Source organism: Barbus barbus, assembly GCF_936440315.1.
Source record: "Barbus barbus genome assembly, chromosome: 10".
In the NCBI taxonomy this organism is placed as follows: Eukaryota; Metazoa; Chordata; class Actinopteri; order Cypriniformes; family Cyprinidae; genus Barbus; species Barbus barbus.
In genome coordinates this window covers 22,445,132-22,463,852 of record NC_136738.1, presented here as the reverse complement: position 1 = coordinate 22,463,852, position 18,721 = coordinate 22,445,132, and the positions used below count along the sequence as shown (strand labels likewise).

The window sequence follows — 18,721 nt, the reverse complement described above, 5'->3', positions numbered from 1 at the left end:
AATGACTGGATTTCGCCCGCGAACCCTCACAGGTCAACAGTAAATGCACTGTACCTTCAGAGGGCCAGTCCACCTAAAGAAAACTGAGATAAGTGGCTTGCTTCAGAGTGGTAAGAACTCATGGATCACCCGTTACAGAGTTTAAACCTACAGCTTATCAGAACAATAAACAATAGCGTTTTCATCGTTTTAATATTTCCTGGCTCTTGTTTAACTTATGTTTATTCAGTCTCCAGTCGAGTCTCCTTAAGTTTCTGAACAGGAAAATGTAATGAAAGTCTCTAGTGCAAAATATCTCCAATGAATTTTTTAAAGGTCTATTGGTGGTTGCTAAACGTTTCAATTATAGAGTTATAGTCTAAACCAATCGTACTGCTTTAGTTTTTAATTCTTTAGCAAATACCTTCTTAGCCAAACTGATTTACTACAATAGACACAGACCTGAAGTTTTGAACCAAAAAAATATTTAAGCACTAAACCGCCACCAAACCACGGTAGACAGAGTTTGAATCGTAAAAGAGGAGAGAACTGTTCCCTTAAAGGTTAAGTGTGGCATTTTTCTGCAGAGAAAACTAGAGGTAAACAATTTGCGGGTTGGTTGGTTTCACCGAAACATGTAAAAAAAATATGGTAGCTCTGGAGTGCCATCAAAACATTGTTGTTTGCAGGAGCAGCAAGATAGCCAATGGCATGTTTTTGGATGGGGCTACCTGTTTAGCTAACCAATGGCAGACAGGAGAGAAACCTGTTTGAAACAGTCGTAAGTTTTGCATTTGGTGACTAGTGATCCACAAATTCCACACTTCAAGCTTTAGGAACTATATAAAATTTCAAAGACTTCCAACGAAAATTAAATTCAGCTTTTTCTTTTTGTCATTTCATATTCAAATCTTGTGAATTCATGAATAACATAACTGAAAACATAAATGAAAATTCCTAATGATAATTTTAATTATCGCCTAGTAAAAACTGCAACCCTAGACCTCAATACTTTGAAAAAGTCTGAAACTGAATGGCAGTAGATAAAATTAACCTTTTAAACAGCATCTATTACTTATATTATTCAGGTTTGTTTAATCTAATAGAAGACACCACTTACAGAAACTGCCTAAACACACAATTAAACCAGATTGTCCTCCTTATTTTGTTTGAGTTTTAATGTAATAGGAAAAGCTACTGGAACTTAGTGGATGGTCATTCTGCCTTGTCCTTTTCCCAGCTACAAACTTGACAATGCCTACAGGAACTGGCACACCGATAGTAAACAGGCAGTTAAGTCCTTTTAGGAGGCCAGTCATAGCCTCAGGTACACATGGGGAAACAGTTACATTCCCCTCAGTTTTGCCTTTAGATGTTCATGTTTTTTTGTTTTTTTTACTGCACCGTCATAGTTGACTCCACTCTCAAAAACTAATTCACACAGAAATCAAATAATATATATGTACTTTTCTGTTATTTCCTTGCAAAGCACTTATTTTAGTAGGTATGTGTTTTTGCCTGCTAGACCTGGTACAGTGATCAATGCAAAGTTGTCTTTGGCGAGTATTATTTCAAATAGCTAGAGGAAGAAAAGTTTTTCTACACCGGCTGTAAATTTGGACTATGGACTATTTTCATCCAGGTCTGCGTTCCCAGAGGAGCTCGTTTCTGGAAGACGGTGCGACAGCATGCATTGTTTTAATATAAATCACCCAAAATTATGACACTTTTTGTCATGTAGCTTGAAATGAGACTTCATGATCAAATCCCGAGTTTGAAAACTTTGGCTCACTTCATGTTCTTTGCTTGACAAGCTGCTTTGCAACCCTCAGTCTGTTGTGGCTAAAAATAAAAGCCAAATTCAGTTGACGGGAGGACAGATATGAATCTGTGGATAAAATGCATGGATAAATACTGTCGTGTAAGAAGATATCAAGGCAAACAAAATACTTTTGAAAATACTCACCCCCTTTATCCTCATTGAAAATGGGTCTTTCATAAAAAGGTTTGAATGCACTGTAACAAATAATGGATGGATAGACAAATGCAGACTGTACATCACTTGATCTAATGCTTGTGCCACATCAGATTGCAAAACGGAAGTTGAAAGAATAGCCGAGTGTTGAAAGACTGCAGATGCTCCTGGATACAATAAAAATATAATGGACAGGCATGAGAAGGGCTCATTTCCAGAACGGGAAGCTTTCGGAGGAAATCTCTGCTAAGGCTATTTTGCTCTCGCTGACATTCCAGGTCAACTGCAGTCTTCATTTGTCTCGTAGTCGTAGAAAGGATTCAGAGAAATTATTTATTTTTACTCGTAGCCTATGTGTACACCTCACTAAAATACCTCGCTAGTGGCCATGTAACATAACCCTGTTGTCACGATCAGCCCACTTTGAATTAGCATTGCGCTAATCTACTTCAATTCAGATTTGCAGTGTGTGAACAGGAGTTGCAGCTTGTTAATTATGGTGCTGTCAAGGGGTCGAGAGATAGAAGGTGAGAACATTTGTGAGGTCACACCAAGCCTTGCAGGTAATTTATGCCGAGTAAACTTTTGACCTCCTGAGCTTTTAGCACAGACTTTATTTCTCAAGGGGCTTCTAACTTAGCACGATGCCTTATGTGTGCCATCTGATCACATTTTGCGCTGCATTTCTTTTGTAAAATTACGTTAGTCAATATTTGCAGTTAAGTTAGTCTATTTTGGCATTTTCTTTTCTATAAGAAGCTACAAACTAAGTCATTTTTATTTTTTTTGGCAGACTTAGCAAGCATCAAGGAAACTGCTGAATAAAGTTGGTATATCTGACAATCAGATATTTTGAAGCCACAAACCTTCAGTCTGCTTTCAGATGAAGTCCATATCTCGCATTTTTCTCCCTCTAGTGCCAATATTTGCAGTAATTTAATTTCAACTGCCTCCTCGACCATGATGTTTAAAGGACATTTTTTGGCCACAGAAGGACAAACTTTGAGAAAAACAGAAATGCTTGCTGGATTCTCTCCATGTCGGAGATGTGAAATAGTAATTATGCGTTCATTGGGAACTCATAATTGCACATCTGTTTTTTATTTTATATTCCAAGAATGCAGTTATGTGCTTTGCATTTGAATGCAATTTCTTCGTATTTTGTAAGAATTTCAAAACCCGTGCTAGCGTATGAAGACGTGAATTTAATACAGCTATTGTCATTCCCCCTTTGTACTTGTTCTTGAGGTAGAAAAAAAAATCATTTTTTTCCCATTATCCTACAACATATAACTACATACATACTTCAAAATAGCTTCCAGCTGAATTGAGTTACACCTCCCAAGTCTCGTGGAAGACCGCAACAAAACCCAGCAGACCAATTGTTTTTAAGTAAACTCCGCTAACAGTTTTATAATCTGGACCTCGTAAAAGAGGGCCAGACTTTTGGTCAGTCCTCTTAATTTGGCTGGAATCCCCATTTGCTTGTCGGTGTGGCAGCTGGGGGCGAGTATGTGTGTGTCCCTAAGGTGATATACGACTGCTGTGTCACGTTTCACATCTGACAACCATTCCAAGATGTACATCATCCATCCTTTTCCCTTTTCCATGTGATTCCTCAATAAAAGAGGGGGTGTGAATGTCAAAGCGGAGGGGAGGGGAGCCGAGAGGGAGGGGAAGGAGTCAGAGCTCACACACAATCGGCATGCGTGAGAGAGAATAAAACAGAAACAGAGAGAGGGGAGAGAGCAAGTGGATGAGGGAGAAGGAGAGATCTAAAGGCAATTGTTGCTTAAAAAAATAATTTCTGTCCTAGAGGAGCCAGCTGGGATTGGATATTTCAGGTTAAACGGCACCAGGCAGAAGGTAAGACCACCAGCGTTGTAAAGGTGACCAGGACATCAGAGTTACTTTTCATTGGCTGCAAGGTTATCGCTATACATTTGTGTTTTACTGTTTCCTTGTTTCGGCAGCTCATACCTTTCTAAATGAATGCTAAAAATAAATACAAAATTGAATATAGAAATATTTACATAAATATTCATTAGATATTTTTATGTGTATATATATATATATATATATATATATATATATATATATATATTAGTCTCTCTCTCTCTCTCTCTCTATATATATATATATATATATATATATATATATATATATATATATTATTATTAAATTTCTAAATTCTTAGATTTTCTTTTAATATAATGGATTGCCAGAAGTGACAAGCTAATTATGGTCGATTGACCTCACAATTTAAGAATCCAATTTTTGAGAGAGACTGCATATTAATAACATTAAGATCAGACACATAGTGATTTTGCTCCGAAATGACTCATAACCGAAGGAAAATGTCTGTTATAAATGACGAGCTTCACATAATGTGTGCTGTGGGAGGTCGGTTGCTAAGGTAAGCCATCAGCTGCTTGTCTAGCACAGACAGGCACTGAATACTCAATTTAATGCTAAGCCAGAGGTCATTAGCCAAGCGCACCAGATGAGAAATCATAGATATTCTGAGGATTGTTTATGGAGCTTGAGGAAGAGGTGAACTAGAACACACTTTCCTCCAGATGTTAAATATAAAATCAGACAATGTCAACCAGTGTGCAACTCATTCATAATCAGTACTACATAGTACATAACACAGTCCTCTGACTACTCTTCAAGCGCTTTACAAAGATATTAAAGCCTGAGGTATTTTCAGAAGATGACGACAGCCATCAATTTGCACGTCACATTAAAGCGGGAAGGTTAACGGGACAACATAACAGGGTCTCTAATTAATTTAACTGGAAACCCCGCCATGGATTTACTGTGCACAGACCCTTTCATCCTTTAGCATTCCAATCAGACCGGCGCTTTTCTGAGAAGTTAAATGTAAAGCTAACATTAGTTTAGCATTGGCTCACGTGGTGCCCTGGCTATTGGCAACAAGCTACTTTCAAATCCACTGTGTTTGTCTTATCTTTATCACAGGGGATATATTTAGTGTGGGCTTTAGTGTGGAGACGTGGGTTACTGGCGTCGGCGTGTGGTGGCAGTGCCCCTGGCATGCTGCTTGGGTTGCAGATGGGCATGGGAGGAGGGCTGCGGGGTGATCCCGGCAGGAATCTGTCCTTTGGTTTATTAAAAGCCGGTCAAACAATAGGGTGCTAAACATGCAGAAAACAGTGACGTAAACCCTTCACCGGAGGAGGGGGTTTGGGCATGTCAATGTGACTGAGAAGACAATCCTGCTTATTGGCAAATACTAGATGACCACACGCCTCACTCAACAACTGTGGCCTCAGCTACTGTCAGACCCATCAAGAGCGCCCTTTTGAAGTTTTGATATCCTTGTTAGAGTACTCAAACGATGAAATGAAATCTGAGGGATTCATAGGAAACATGGTACGATTCATTTCAATTTTCTTGTATAATCAAGAAATATAGTTTATATTATACAACAGTAAAGCTGTGGAGATTTTTAGTGACTCTTTCCTTACGCCAGTAGGTGGCGACAAGGTGACAATTAAGTATTCATAAAACAATAGGCAAAAAGTACCCAGATAACCTACTACTTCTGCCAAGATTCTGAATTGCGCATCTGATGGACACTTTACTATCCCATGAGGCCATGGTAGTTGCAAATGGCATTGAAGCCATGCAATTAACGCTAAGTCACATGACAGTGACAAAATGGCAGATGTAGTATGTCTACATTTCATTCATACTACATGTTCAATCTATACAGAATATCATTTTTTTAACAGTTAAAAAGTGTTTTAATTCAAATGTAGTACCTACTTAATAATTCATTTGGTAACACTATTTCGATAGTCCACTTTAGACATTCTACTAACAGTAAGTAACTTTGCAACTACATGTCTACTAGCAGTCATTAGAGTATTAGTAGACCGTCTGCTTCATATCTGCTAACACTTTATTTTGATGGGTCCACAACATACAACATACTGAGTATTAGAAACTTTGCAAGTATATGTCAACTTATTCTACTAACCCTAAACCTACCCTACTGAGAATTAGTAGACATGTAGTTGCAAATTAATGAGAATTAGTTGACATGTAGTTGACACGTAGTTACAAAGTTACTTATAGTTAGCAGAATGTCTAAAGTGGACTATCGAAATAAAGTGTAACCATTCGTTACATTTATATAGCTCTTTTCTGAGCACTCAAAGCACTTTACCTAGAAGGGGGGAATCTCCTCATCCACCTCCAGTGTGCAGCATCCACCTGGATGATGCAACGGCAGCCATAGTGCGCCAGAACGCCCACCACACACCAGCTTACTGGTGGAGAGGAGACAGAGTAATAAAGCCAGTCAGTGTGTGGGGATGGTTAGGAGGCCATGATGGTCAGAGGCCAATGGGCAAATTTGGCCAGGATGCCGAGGTCACACCTCTACTCTTTTCAAAAGACATCCTGGGAGTTTTAATGATTTTTAATGAGTCAGGTCCTCAGTTTAATGTCTCATCCGAAGGACGGTGCTTTTTGACAGTATAGTGTCCCCATGACTATACTGGGGCGTTAGGACCTACACAGACCACAAGGTGAGCACTCCCTGCTGGCCTCACTAACACCTCTTCCAGCAGCAACCTAGTTTTCCCAGGAGGTCTCCCATCCAGGTACTGACCAGGCTCAACCCTACTTAACTTCAGTGGGCAACCAGTCATGGGATACAGGGTGGTATGGCTGCTGGTTAGTAATTAGTATGCAAACCCAGCCAGTGTCTTTAAAAACAGGACAAATAATCTTTTTCTCCAATGATTCAATCAAAAAAACTGAATCATTCAGGAAAAAGACTACTGTGTATTGCTCAAAGATTCACAAAAGTTTTCACAACCATTTTTGTTGACTGCAAAAATAAACATACCAACATCCAATATTGTCTAAAATTTACTCCACATTGTGTTTGCTCAATACCATGATTCCTTTTATACAACATTATTGTGCAGTCTTTTTGATCCAGATTAAATGTTCTTCCAATTTTATTATTTTCTCAGCATAGTTTGGTTTGAAGGCATTAGGTGACTTTGAGATGGATTACCTCAGAAATTGAGCTCTATCTTCAAATAAGCCCATTTCTGCACAGCAATGTTGAGGAAACTATAACTAATAATGTGGATTCAGTTGTCTCAATCCACATAATCCAACCCCTTAGGTGGTTTTGAGTAGAAAATTCTCCTTAAAATGTCTGTGCTTTATCTTAAGCAGAAAGAGCAGCAAGGGTTAGAACAGGAGACAGAGACTGAGATATCAAGAGCCTACTCATGATCCCCTTGAGTCCTTGCAGTGTCTGCCATGAAAAACCACCATGTGAAGATGCCTTGACAGGAAAAGCTTGCTGTTCCCACGTTTGATACCCTCTAAATCAAATAGACACTATGATTTTAACGGTATCTCAACACAGAAGCCTGAGTGAGGTGAGAAGCAGCACTGAATTGTGTACAACGACTCCTGCCATACGGCCTCTAAACTGTGGCTGCTTTTGAATGTCAGGAATTTCACAGTCCTAACGGTGCAGACGGCGAGGCCCCTCTCAGCCTTGCCACGGCCTTAGAGGATCAGCCACTATCAAAAGATCCATACTCTATTTCCACAACCACCAGTGCCACGCCTAGGGACAGTTCATTCCAGGGATCCGCTCCCTAAGTCGCGTTATAGCTGCTGACGGGACTCCCGGCTAAGACCCGGTCCCTAAGAGAGCTGTCTGGGCCTGGGAGTTCAGTGCAGTGGGCTTCTGGCATGTCTCACCCAGCCCTGGCTCCTGCCTTCCTCTTAAACTTATTTATTGTTTTTTTTTTTTCTTCCTGTGGGATAAAACTTGGCAGTTAGTAAATATAAAAGATACCCTGTTTTGCATCTTGCAACTTGGAAATATTATAAGGATAGCTCACTTTTACTCACCCTCATGTCGCTCCAATGACTTTGTTTCTTCTGTGGGACACAAAAGATGATATTTTCAAGAATGTTTCAACTTTTTATGCAACCAATAAAAATTCTGAAACAACACTGACTACACTGCATGGACAAAAATGTTTTTTTCCACAGAATAATAAAGTAATAATATAATAAAGGGAACACTTTATTTTAAGGATCAATTCCCACTATTAACTAGTTTCTTATTAGCATGCATATTACTAGCTGTTTTTTAGTATTAATAAAGCACATATTAATTCTTTATTCTGCATAACCGTATTCAAGACCTTTTAATCCACCCCCTACCTAAACTTAACTATTACTAACCATTAATAAGCAGTAAATTAGGAGTTATTGAGGGAAAACTCCTGTTTTTAAACTCCTAGTTATTAGTGAACATGTGTTCCCTATTCTTGTGTTACCATAATAATATATATATAATAAAGTAAAAAGAATAAAGAGAATCATACAGGCTTAGAATGATATGAGAGTGAGTAAATGCAAAGACTGTATATCAAAATGGTTTACTTACATTTTTTATGCATGGAAGAAACTGCAAGATGAAATATGTCAGAATAAGTCCCACCTTCTAAATTAAAAGGTTAATCACCAATTTGTAAAGAAATTGTGTCACTGCAACCACTGTTAGAGGCTTCAGTTACCATAGAAACAGTCATAGGCTCACACTTAGGACTGCATAAACACATTGGCTGGACCAACCTCAAGTATACACCATATAAACCATTTGAGTGTAAAAAAACAAAAACTCATAACATGAGACAACATAATGAAAACAACATCATGTCAGATTTTGCAGCTGATTTGAAATATGTTATTAAATTTTGAGATTTCGGTATTTCCCCAATTTAAGTTGATAGGAGTTGGTCCTGCATGCCTGAAATAGCTTCCCGGAGGCGTTGCAAATATGGCCACCGAGTGAACTGACTTTGGTAAATGATGATAGAATTTTCATTTTTAGAAGTTTTACAATGTATCACACTGCAGAGGTAAACATATTCGGGATAAACACTGGTTTAGACACCTCTAAAAATGTCCATGCTGAGAAAAACAAGTTCTTGTCTCTGTCTCTGATTGTACTGTGAGAACTAATTAAAGGAAACATTCGAGTACAGCTTGCATCAGATAGTTGTTATGGTAAGATTCTAGCACGTCAAAGCTAATTTTCCTAGTCCATAAACTCAAAACTTTAAGTTTACAAAGTGAATAGGGAGATATGAAGCCAGAGAGGGAAACAATTCCTCTGCTCAGAGGTGGACAGATGTGGTGGACGCCATCTCAGATGGAGATTGTAACTCCTTCTGCTGTTTGTAGACACACTGGGCTTTATAAATCTGCAGGCTGAAGCAGGTGTGGATGCTGTGGTGGTCAACATTACCTTGCATTGAATTCTGGTAAGAAGCAACACACCCACAACTGTCCTAACAGCACTAGAAGTTTTTGAGCGATGAAGCTGCCATGAATGGTTGCGGCATGAGGTCACTGTCTCATTGTTTATGAACTAAATTGGATCTGTAGTTATCTTTTGAGCTAGGGTGTCTACACTGCACTGTAAATGCCCATTACGGTGCCTTCAGTTCAGTTCGGCAGACGCCCTCAACCAGGTTTGAATGTCAACAGTCTTGTCTGGGCACGATGATGATGGTGAAGATGGCAGCTGGTATGCCCAATATTAAATAAATGACGACACAAGTGCGTCCTGTATTTAAAGCATCCGAGTTAAGAACAGACTGTGATGTGTGCTTTTGTAAACCCAGCAACACATGCTCTCCGGTGCAGTTAAACATTTCAGGGAGTATTTATTTAAACAGGCAAATTGATACCAAAAATCCTTACTCAAGGAATGCTAAAGTTAAATGAGTCGCTCCGGTAAGAAAAACACAAGGAGAAAGCTTTAAATTAGTCTGATGTGTTTGTGATTTCGGAGCAATTGCGGGTTTCGAATTAAAATTGGAAAGAGGTTTAAACATAATGCAAGGCATTGTTTTAGTGAATGATAATTTCCTCTCTGTCTGATCCAGGTTTGCGGAGTCGGTTACCCTCAGGGCTCTGCTACTCATTCACCCCCTCATTACACCAAACCTTTTAGCAGTTGTGGTGAATTTAACTGCCGTGCACAAAACATTGTCATGAGGACTGTAAAGCACTAAGCTCATTAAAAAATAAGTGTATGTATAAATATGTACCTAAGTAGACAGTTGTTTTGCTGTCATGAGAGAACTTGCATGGAGACTTATTTCTTTTTATGAAAAATTCATTTCTGGGGAAATTCACTCCAGGCTGTTTATTAATATATTAGGTTTCTTCGCTGTGTAATAAAAACACCATGTTTTCAGTGTTGAGATTGTTAGAATAACACTACAGCGGTCTGCCAGCACTCCTCATACATCACAGCCTACTTATTCCTGGCTGCAGCAATCACCTTAACCAGCTGGCAAAGGCACAACAGACGTCTGTCTCGGGTCATCTGTCACTGCCGGGTTCTCACGCAGACAAACTCCCACTCTCCCTTACACTGCACCTTACCTGCCCAGTCCCTCCACTAACAACTTAAACAGCTCTGCTAACTGGGCGTAACGTGCAAAACATTACCTGATATCACGCTCTCAGGTGGGTGTCTTTACTGGAGCTTGCATCCTGGACTAACCGTGGTTCCTTTCTTTATCCACAGATACATCCAGACCACTCAAGAGGATGGCTGAGTTTAAAGAGAACGCTCACTACATGTTTTGGTTCACATATGCAGCATCAAAGTCACAGTGGAGAGCTCTTTGTTGTCTTCTGTAGGAGACGGACAAGCTTTCTTTTGTTTTACCTGTGGAAGTTGTGGACAATATGAGGAACTCAGTCGCTCTGAGCCAGCCTGGGATTCTACTTCTTCTGGTCACATGTCCTCTGCTGACAATCCTGAATGGTGTAACCTGTAAGGCAGAGAGTGGACACTTAGGGGACAATGATCCTGACAGGTGTATGAGACATCATTTTGTTGAGACCATCACACATCCTATCTACAAGTGCAATTCAAAGGTAAGAAGACAAAATGTTGATGCCATATATGTTAAAAATCCTTAAACTAGTTTCATATTTCTGCTTTTTCATGTTTGTTCCAAAATATCAGTTAAATTAAGTTTTAATCATATAATTGAAACGATAAATAAAACAAAAATGTAACTTTTTTTTTTTTATTTGTACCATTTCCATTTTATAACATTCAATCAGTAAATATATTTCTGTAAGTCTCACATGTATGTATGAGTTTCCAGTTCAGCATTTAGAATATGAAAACTAACTTAATTTAACAATGACTTATAGTTCAGCTAGGGAGTCATTTGTGAACAATTAATTGACTTGGCAAACTGATTCGAACTGCTAACACACCAATGAGTTACAGGATGTCAATTTTTTTGACTGACTTATTAAAATGAATCATAAGAGTCAAGAATAAAAAGTCATAAGAATTAAGACTAAAACTATTAAAAATCATTTTTTGTAATTGAAATACATTTTAAATGAAGTAAAACCTAAATATTAGATGAAAAACTTAAACTTAAAAAATAGATGTTGTCTTGGGAAATAACTGAAATTGAAGTACTAGAATTACTCAAACTAAAAAAAAAAGCCATACAGACATTTCTTGCATCTCACCAATGTCAATTTGATTTTAAATTACTGGCACACATTTTTATTTTTGCCGCGTGTCGGTGTGGAGGAGTTCTTGTGGTCTTATTTTTAAAAAAGAAAGTCTTATTAGCATCCAAGTGAAAGTCACACAAAATCGAGTTCCCACGATTCTTACTGAATTACAAAAATGGTCTGGGAGGTCAGATCCTCTTGTAAGACAATACGCTCTCTACACCCACAACTTTCCTGCTAACAAGCTGCTTAAAAACAAATCAAGTCTCCTGGTGTTTAAAAGGTTTTACATTTAAATACTGACCCCAGGGATGTCGCTCATAATTAGAACCCAAGGCTGAGAAGAAGCTGTGTTTTCATTTATTGAATCAGATAGCATGGCTTGTCTAATGACCTCTACCTTTAGTTACTTTGACACCTTGGCAAGGAACACTGCAAACAGCCTGCCTGTGCGGCCCAAAGCCTCGCCAGAAATAAGCACTCATGGGGTGCATAAAATGTCTGGGAGATGGCACAGTTCCAGGGCTCCACACAGTGCTGTGCCGGACTCATTTTTTGGTGAGTGAGTGCCTCAGATACATCCCCTCAAAATAAAGCCATCGATAATAAACACTCTGGGATGAGTTCCAGATGCTCTGATTCACCTGTACCCCTCAGAAGGGCAGCCTCTTATATCATGAATTAAGATTCTCAGGCTCTCGTTCTTACAAACCCAGCTGGGCTGTGTCAACAAATATCCATCTTCCAATAAACTAAAGATGAGCTAGTCAGCCACCTGTGCTGGAGCAGAAAATCTTCATTCTGCAAGCATTATACACTGTATTTTCTAATTATGAGACAAACAACCTCGATAATTCAAAAGCAGTGGGTAAAAAAAGGAAAACATAGTCGGTTAAACATTCATTCAAGGATCTGAATGAGGCAGCTGAGTCTGTCTATTAGTGAATGGGGTTGGGGGAAAATACTGATATTACAATTAATCGTAATTTTCTCTACTTCAAATCCAAAGAACTAGGCCTATCCTTTATGTTGCCTGCACAGTTTTCAGTATCGCACTTTGCTCAATCAGTCATTAATGAATGCAATGAATTTACCATCTTGATCTTTGAATCTCATTCAGCAAAATGTGCTAATCTTTATTCAAATCATTTTGTTCATTGCGAAAAGGTTACATTTCATGATAAAATGTTAACATTTTCAACAGGAAACTTTGCAGAACAAGCAGTCATACCAACATATATGTAATTTTTTGATTCTGAATTAGGAAAATTATTATAATGCAGCCAAAGATCCATTACAAGACAAATAACCTCTAGAGTCCTGAGTTTTTCATTCATTTGTCATTTGATAAATGCAATGAACAGATGTTCAAGAAGGACCCAACATGTTTTATGTGAGCTCCAGTTCAAATTGAAATAAGATATAACAAATGCATGATACCACATTTTTATCAAATTCTCCTTGCGGACTGCAGGCAATTGTATACATAAGATGAGTATGATTCACAAATGCCCTTTTTAGCAAATCACAAACATTTAGTGCAACCATTGTAGTCAGATTCAAAAACAAATTACTCCTATAAAACGGTTTGTTTTAGTGAATTAAAAACATTCAGTGCAACTGGTGTAGTACTACTGACAAACAAATGACTCTTATGAGACGGTTCTTTTTAGTCAATCAATGGCGCAACTGCAAATGTGATATTGTTTTACACAACAGTTCAATAACCAAGAAGTTAATATTTCCAAAGAAAACCACAAAGGAATAATGTCAAGTTCCAGTCAACACCCAGTGGTAAGATTCCTGAATGAATCAACATTATGTTAAAAAAAAATCTATTCAGCGATGCACTCGTAAAGACAATCACTTGTCACCAACTGGCTTAATGTAATCTTCTGATAGAGTCCTCACAAACTAATGCACAGACTGAAGCCTGAGTCTGTCTGGAATGGCAAACACATACAAGAGGAGTGATACAAGCAGTGAAAAATCCCAGAAATCTTAACAGCTTTCTGGAAGAAAAGCAATTAAAAGTTTACTTCATCCAAAAAATATTTAACAGCTTTATTTTTAAAATTCATATTTTTATAATGTACCAAGAAGGTTCCCTGTATAATTAACAAAGATAATTTATTGGCTATGTAAGCAGAATGGACATTATAGACTATCTGAAATACATTTCCACTCTGGAAATAAATCAGAATAAAAATGTGTATTATGCAATGAACTACCAGTTAAAATGTCCTGTCTCAAAAACAGTTTCTGATTGACAGGCAAGTACACAGGCCCATTGTCTAAAAGCAGCACAATGGATTAAGCTCAACCCAGTCACCTTTAAAGAAGCTTATTACACATTGCATTAGTTATGAGGATGGCTGTTGCTTCCATGCAAATTTCAGCAGTGCGACACAATAGGATCCACCTGCGCAGTCACTCTGAGATAAATATAGAGGGGAAGAAGAGCTTACATCTGCTGCCCAGCTTTTGTCACCTTGCCATGTTTCCTTGGATATCCATCTTCCGTTGGCCTCCACACACCTCCACTGCACCTCCCTCTGAAATCCCCCACATCTCTCCACCGATTGTTTTACGAACATGGCCGTATGCCTACAGTTTCAGGTGACATTAAATAATGACATCAGCTAAAACCAGCAAGCAAATGCCGCTTCATTCATGGACGTTGGACCATGAGTGATGCATATCGGGTGCTTTTTGGCTTCAGACAGGCTAGTGTTCCTTATAATGGGGGTGACACTCTGCTAACACTATGCAGCTGAAAGACAACATGACATAGGAGTCCATTTACGTAGTGTTCAGGAATGTGGCGGCCCGTGGTCTGGCCAGCATCTCATATTCCGAATCAGTAGACCATTGAACTGGGTCACGTTTGTGTCTATCATTGCAGATGAGCATCACTTTAATTACCAGAGAACTCTTATAGAGGACAGAGCTTTTTTGATGAGCGAATCCCTCTTTATAACCTAGTAACTTCAGCGATAGCCAGGTGGATCACTGACCCCCATAAATCGGTCCCACAAAGTGCAAAGCCTTTCATCTGTCACACAACAATCCTCACAAAGCAGACGAGGCAAATTTGTGAGATTGAGGTATTTGGGGGAGTCAAGTAGCTTGAGCATCCAGGTCTGGGAGAGATCAACCACACTCCCATCAATATGCAGGTGCAAGGTCAAAGTGAGAAAGTACACAAGATTTCTTTGTTCAACACAAACTTTCTCAGGAAGCTTATCTTAGTCCTGACACAGGGTTCTAATTAGGGATGGCACAGGACTCTTGCTTTATAATAGCTAAACATGTTTGTGCACAAGTTCCACTGGTGAAACTACTAAAGAAAATAATGTCTTTAACACACATTCCACGGTTTATTTCTTTAGTTTCTTTAAAAAATAAATCAATTAAAGGGACAGTTCACCCAAACATGAAAATTCTGGCATTAAAAATTCTGGGGAAGTCGTGGCCTAATGGTTAGAGAGTCGGACTCATAATCCAAAGGTTGTGGGTTCGAGTCTCGGGCCGGCAGGGATTGTAGGTGGGGGGAGTGAATGTCCAGCGCTCTCTCCACCCTCAATACCACGACTGAGGTGCCCTTGAGCAAGGCACCGAACCCCCAACTGCTCCCCGGGCGCTGCAGCATAAATGGCTGCCCACTGCTTCGGGTGTGTGTTCACGGTGTGTGTGTGTTCACTGCTGTGTGTGTGCACGTTGGATGGGTTAAATGCAGAGCACGAATTCCGAGTATGGGTCACCATACTTGGCAGTATGTCACTTCATTAATTACTCACCCTCAAGATATTTTTGATTAAATCCAAGAGTTTTCTGACCCGGAACAGACAGCAATGCAACTGCCGCATTCAAAGCATAGAAAGGACATTGTTAAAATAGTCCATGTGACAACAGTGATTCAACTGTAATTTTATGAAGCATGGCTTCATACTACATTTCTGTGCTTTGAACGTGGTAGTTGTGTTGCTGTTTATTCAGGGTCAGAAAGCTCTCAGATTTCATCAAAAATATCTTAATTTGTGTTCTGAAGATGAACAAAGGTCTTACGGTTTTGGAATGACATAAGGACTATTCTTGAACTATTCGTTTAAACAAATTGGGCTCAGATCTATTCTTTGTAGATATATTGATTGATAGATAGATGGATAGATAGACATACAGATAGCTTACTCAAACAAGGAACTAATGAACCTTTTTTCTTTACAGATGGTTCTCCTGGCTCGATGTGAGGGTCACTGCAGCCACACGTCCCGTTCAGACCCGCTGATCTCTTTCAGCTCCGTCCTGAAGCAGCCTTTCAAAAGCACATGTTTCTGCTGCCGTCCACATACCTCCAAACTGAAGGCGGTACGTCTGCGATGCTCGGGCGGGACACGGATAACCGCTACTTACCGTTACATCCTTGCGTGCAGCTGCGAGGAGTGCAGCTGAATAAATTTGTCATGGAGAAAGACCCTCTGGCTGAAACACATTATAAAAAAGTTGAAGGTACACTTTATTGCTGATGATTCAGAGCAAGCATTTTACGATTCATTAGCACTGCCGCAATGTTGCCAACAACCCATCAAGACTTCAAGAAGAATCACGTCACGTGTAAAGCGGCGCATGCACTCGGATTTCCAGATGTCGGCCCACCCGTCGCACCTGCGCATGCGCTCAGCTGGTCAATTGACTTTTATTGCATTCCATTGTTTTGATCACTGCGTGTGTAAAATAGCGGATGCCGACAACAAAATCGTAAATCTTGAAGGAAATTGGATGAAGCTGAAGGGGAGTCACTTTGGCGGACTATGTTTTACAATATCTGAGAGACACACAGACCAGAACAGAAATGTTTGGATAGACAATGTAAGTGGTGAACTATAAAAGTTTGAGTTATGTCTAGAATAGAAATCGATAGTTCACTCCACTAAAGTCTGGTTTGGAATCACATGACAACATGCCGGGCTGTTTTGTCCCTTTATGGTTTCTGGATTTGCTCACGTTCCAGCATACATTTTTGCTTCATTATACTGGCTTAATATTTAAACAATGAAACATACTCTTGTAATGATCATATTGCCAATTTTAGACTTTTTAAACCTCCTACAGCTTTTTTACTGTGGAGTTCACAGCAATCTACCATGCCAGACAGTATGTGGAAAATGTCAGTGTTAAGTCTGTTTATTTCATCATCAAAGTCTTGTAATGGCTCATGACACATAATAGCAGCAGGTTGTCAAGCTAATCACGTACAGTTATGATAACTATGATGTTTGCATTGTGGTATTGTACAGTAAATGACGAGTACCATATATATGTATTAAAAAAAATGAAAGAAAATGTATTGTTCCTCAAATTTCTCTTGTCTGTGGAAATAAATTAACCTTCTGCAAATTGCTGAAAATGTACCACTGGGAAATTATGACAGTTTGCTTGCTGGACAGGTTTGTACTCCACTACAAACCTGACAGCTTTTTGGGCTCTGCACATGAATCTAATAAACAGTGCCCTTTTGTTTTTAAAGACTGACTGGCTGCCTTGTGCTAGCTGTCTTGTTACACATACTTTGGCTCCTGGATACAATGTGACTTTCAGTGGGGCTATAATTAACTTAATGGCTAATTTGACAGCATGACAGACAGTCCACATAATAGCTGTCAGTTGAGTTCTCTGTAATTTTTATGACTGCCCCAAGACATCTCCCCATACGATCGGCTGCAAGACCGAGGCACCCGGTTAAATGTCATATCACATTGTTCTCTGACCTTGCATTAATTCTAACAGAATGTTCCAGGTGTTGTACACGTGTGCTTCTTTATTCCATTTCTAACAAGTGATAATTCAAGCAAAACTGACAAGTAATTTAAACAGTACGGGGTCATGTATTTCACCTGATTACTGCTAACTGAAGCCAGTCCCGATTTTGGCCCAAAAGTGTGACTTTTCCTTTTTCTGTGATGTCCACTTGAGTGAAGATGGTGTTTAACCATCTAAAACAAAAAAGGTATGTAATTTTCTCCCAGAAATCGTACAGAGATCCCATGATTCTGGAATAAAAGACAAAGGAATTGTGATCATTGAATCGACACATGACTGCAATATCCTTTTGATCTCTCATATGATAGCAATATGAGGCAGTGTAGTATTCTGTCCTCTCACGTTATTAGACTGAAACCAATATCATCTGGAATGTTTCATTACTTAAATTGAAATGATTCACTTGTGCCTTTTTATTACTCACGCTTTTCTTTGAGACAGTCCTCCTTTACTGAGCTTGCACACACAGCTACTTGCAATAAAATCTGTTGCAAGAAAAAACAGATAATTAATAAAAAAGCTAAAACATTGTATATGTTTTACACATTGTAAAAGGATGTAACTAATTCCGCTAAAAATATGTTTTTACATTCAATCAATGATAATACAAGGAGTATGAAGAGGTATATGCTAAAGTAACACCAAATGAATCAACATCTTGATCTAGGTGCTATTGCTGCTTGAGTTGAGTTTCCATGTTGCACACTTACGTAGCAATTATGCCCTCTTGTGGCCGAGATAGTAGCTGGACTGATCGGTCTGGATCTTTTATTTTTTTCATTATATTGAAAGAAATATTTCAACCAAAGTTCTGTCATTAATTACTCGGTTTAATGTAATTTTACTTCTTCCTGGGATCACTACAAGAGATACCATTAAGAATGTTCAAGCAAGTTCCCAAAAGTCAAAGTATATATAAGAGCTATCAAACTCCAAAAATGTCTATACAACCCTACACTATATCCCAAGTCTTCAGTTAAAGCATTCCAGCCACAGCCAAAAGAAAATCTTATCAGTGAGTATCTCACTCTCAAGCGAAATAACTGAAAATGTAGACATTCATTGATGCACAGCTACTTATTCTAAATGTGGGTATTATTGCATATTGTTATTTGTAATATTTCATATGAAATTCATGCATTATTAAGATTTATCTATCATAATATTGCATATGTATGTACTATGTATGCATGACGTTTTTATATAACATTTGTGTCAAGGTTGGGTGCAGGGAGAGAGCGAGGACTCAAATGCAGGAGGAAAATCGGGCTTTATTAATTAAAAAATAAAATAAACAAACAAACAAAAACTACCCCGTAGGGGAAAACACACTGGCAAGACAAGGCAAGGCAAGGCAGGACAGGA

The 18,721-nt window shown here is 38.8% G+C and overlaps 1 protein-coding gene across 1 annotated transcript; it reads left to right on the top strand.

The window, feature by feature from the left end:
- The first annotated feature begins 3,680 nt into the window (after positions 1 to 3,680).
- Positions 3,681 to 16,855, top strand: ndp (norrin cystine knot growth factor NDP). Its single transcript, XM_079426919.1, has 3 exons — positions 3,681 to 3,820; positions 10,575 to 10,930; positions 15,764 to 16,855. Exons 2-3 carry the CDS (start codon positions 10,739 to 10,741, stop codon positions 15,986 to 15,988), a joined length of 417 nt encoding a protein of 138 aa, XP_079283045.1. The 5' UTR covers positions 3,681 to 3,820; positions 10,575 to 10,738; the 3' UTR covers positions 15,989 to 16,855.
- Positions 16,856 to 18,721: the final 1,866 nt, after the last annotated feature.

What these genes read in the sequence shown, in the direction of transcription:
- ndp (XM_079426919.1), top strand. Translation starts at nt 10,739, where the DNA reads ATGAGGAACTCAGTCGCTCTGAGCCAGCCTGGGATTCTACTTCTTCTG. An exon ending in TCTACAAGTGCAATTCAAAG is followed by an intron (nt 10,931 to 15,763) that starts GTAAGAAGACAA and finishes TTTTCTTTACAG; the next exon opens with ATGGTTCTCCTGGCTCGATG.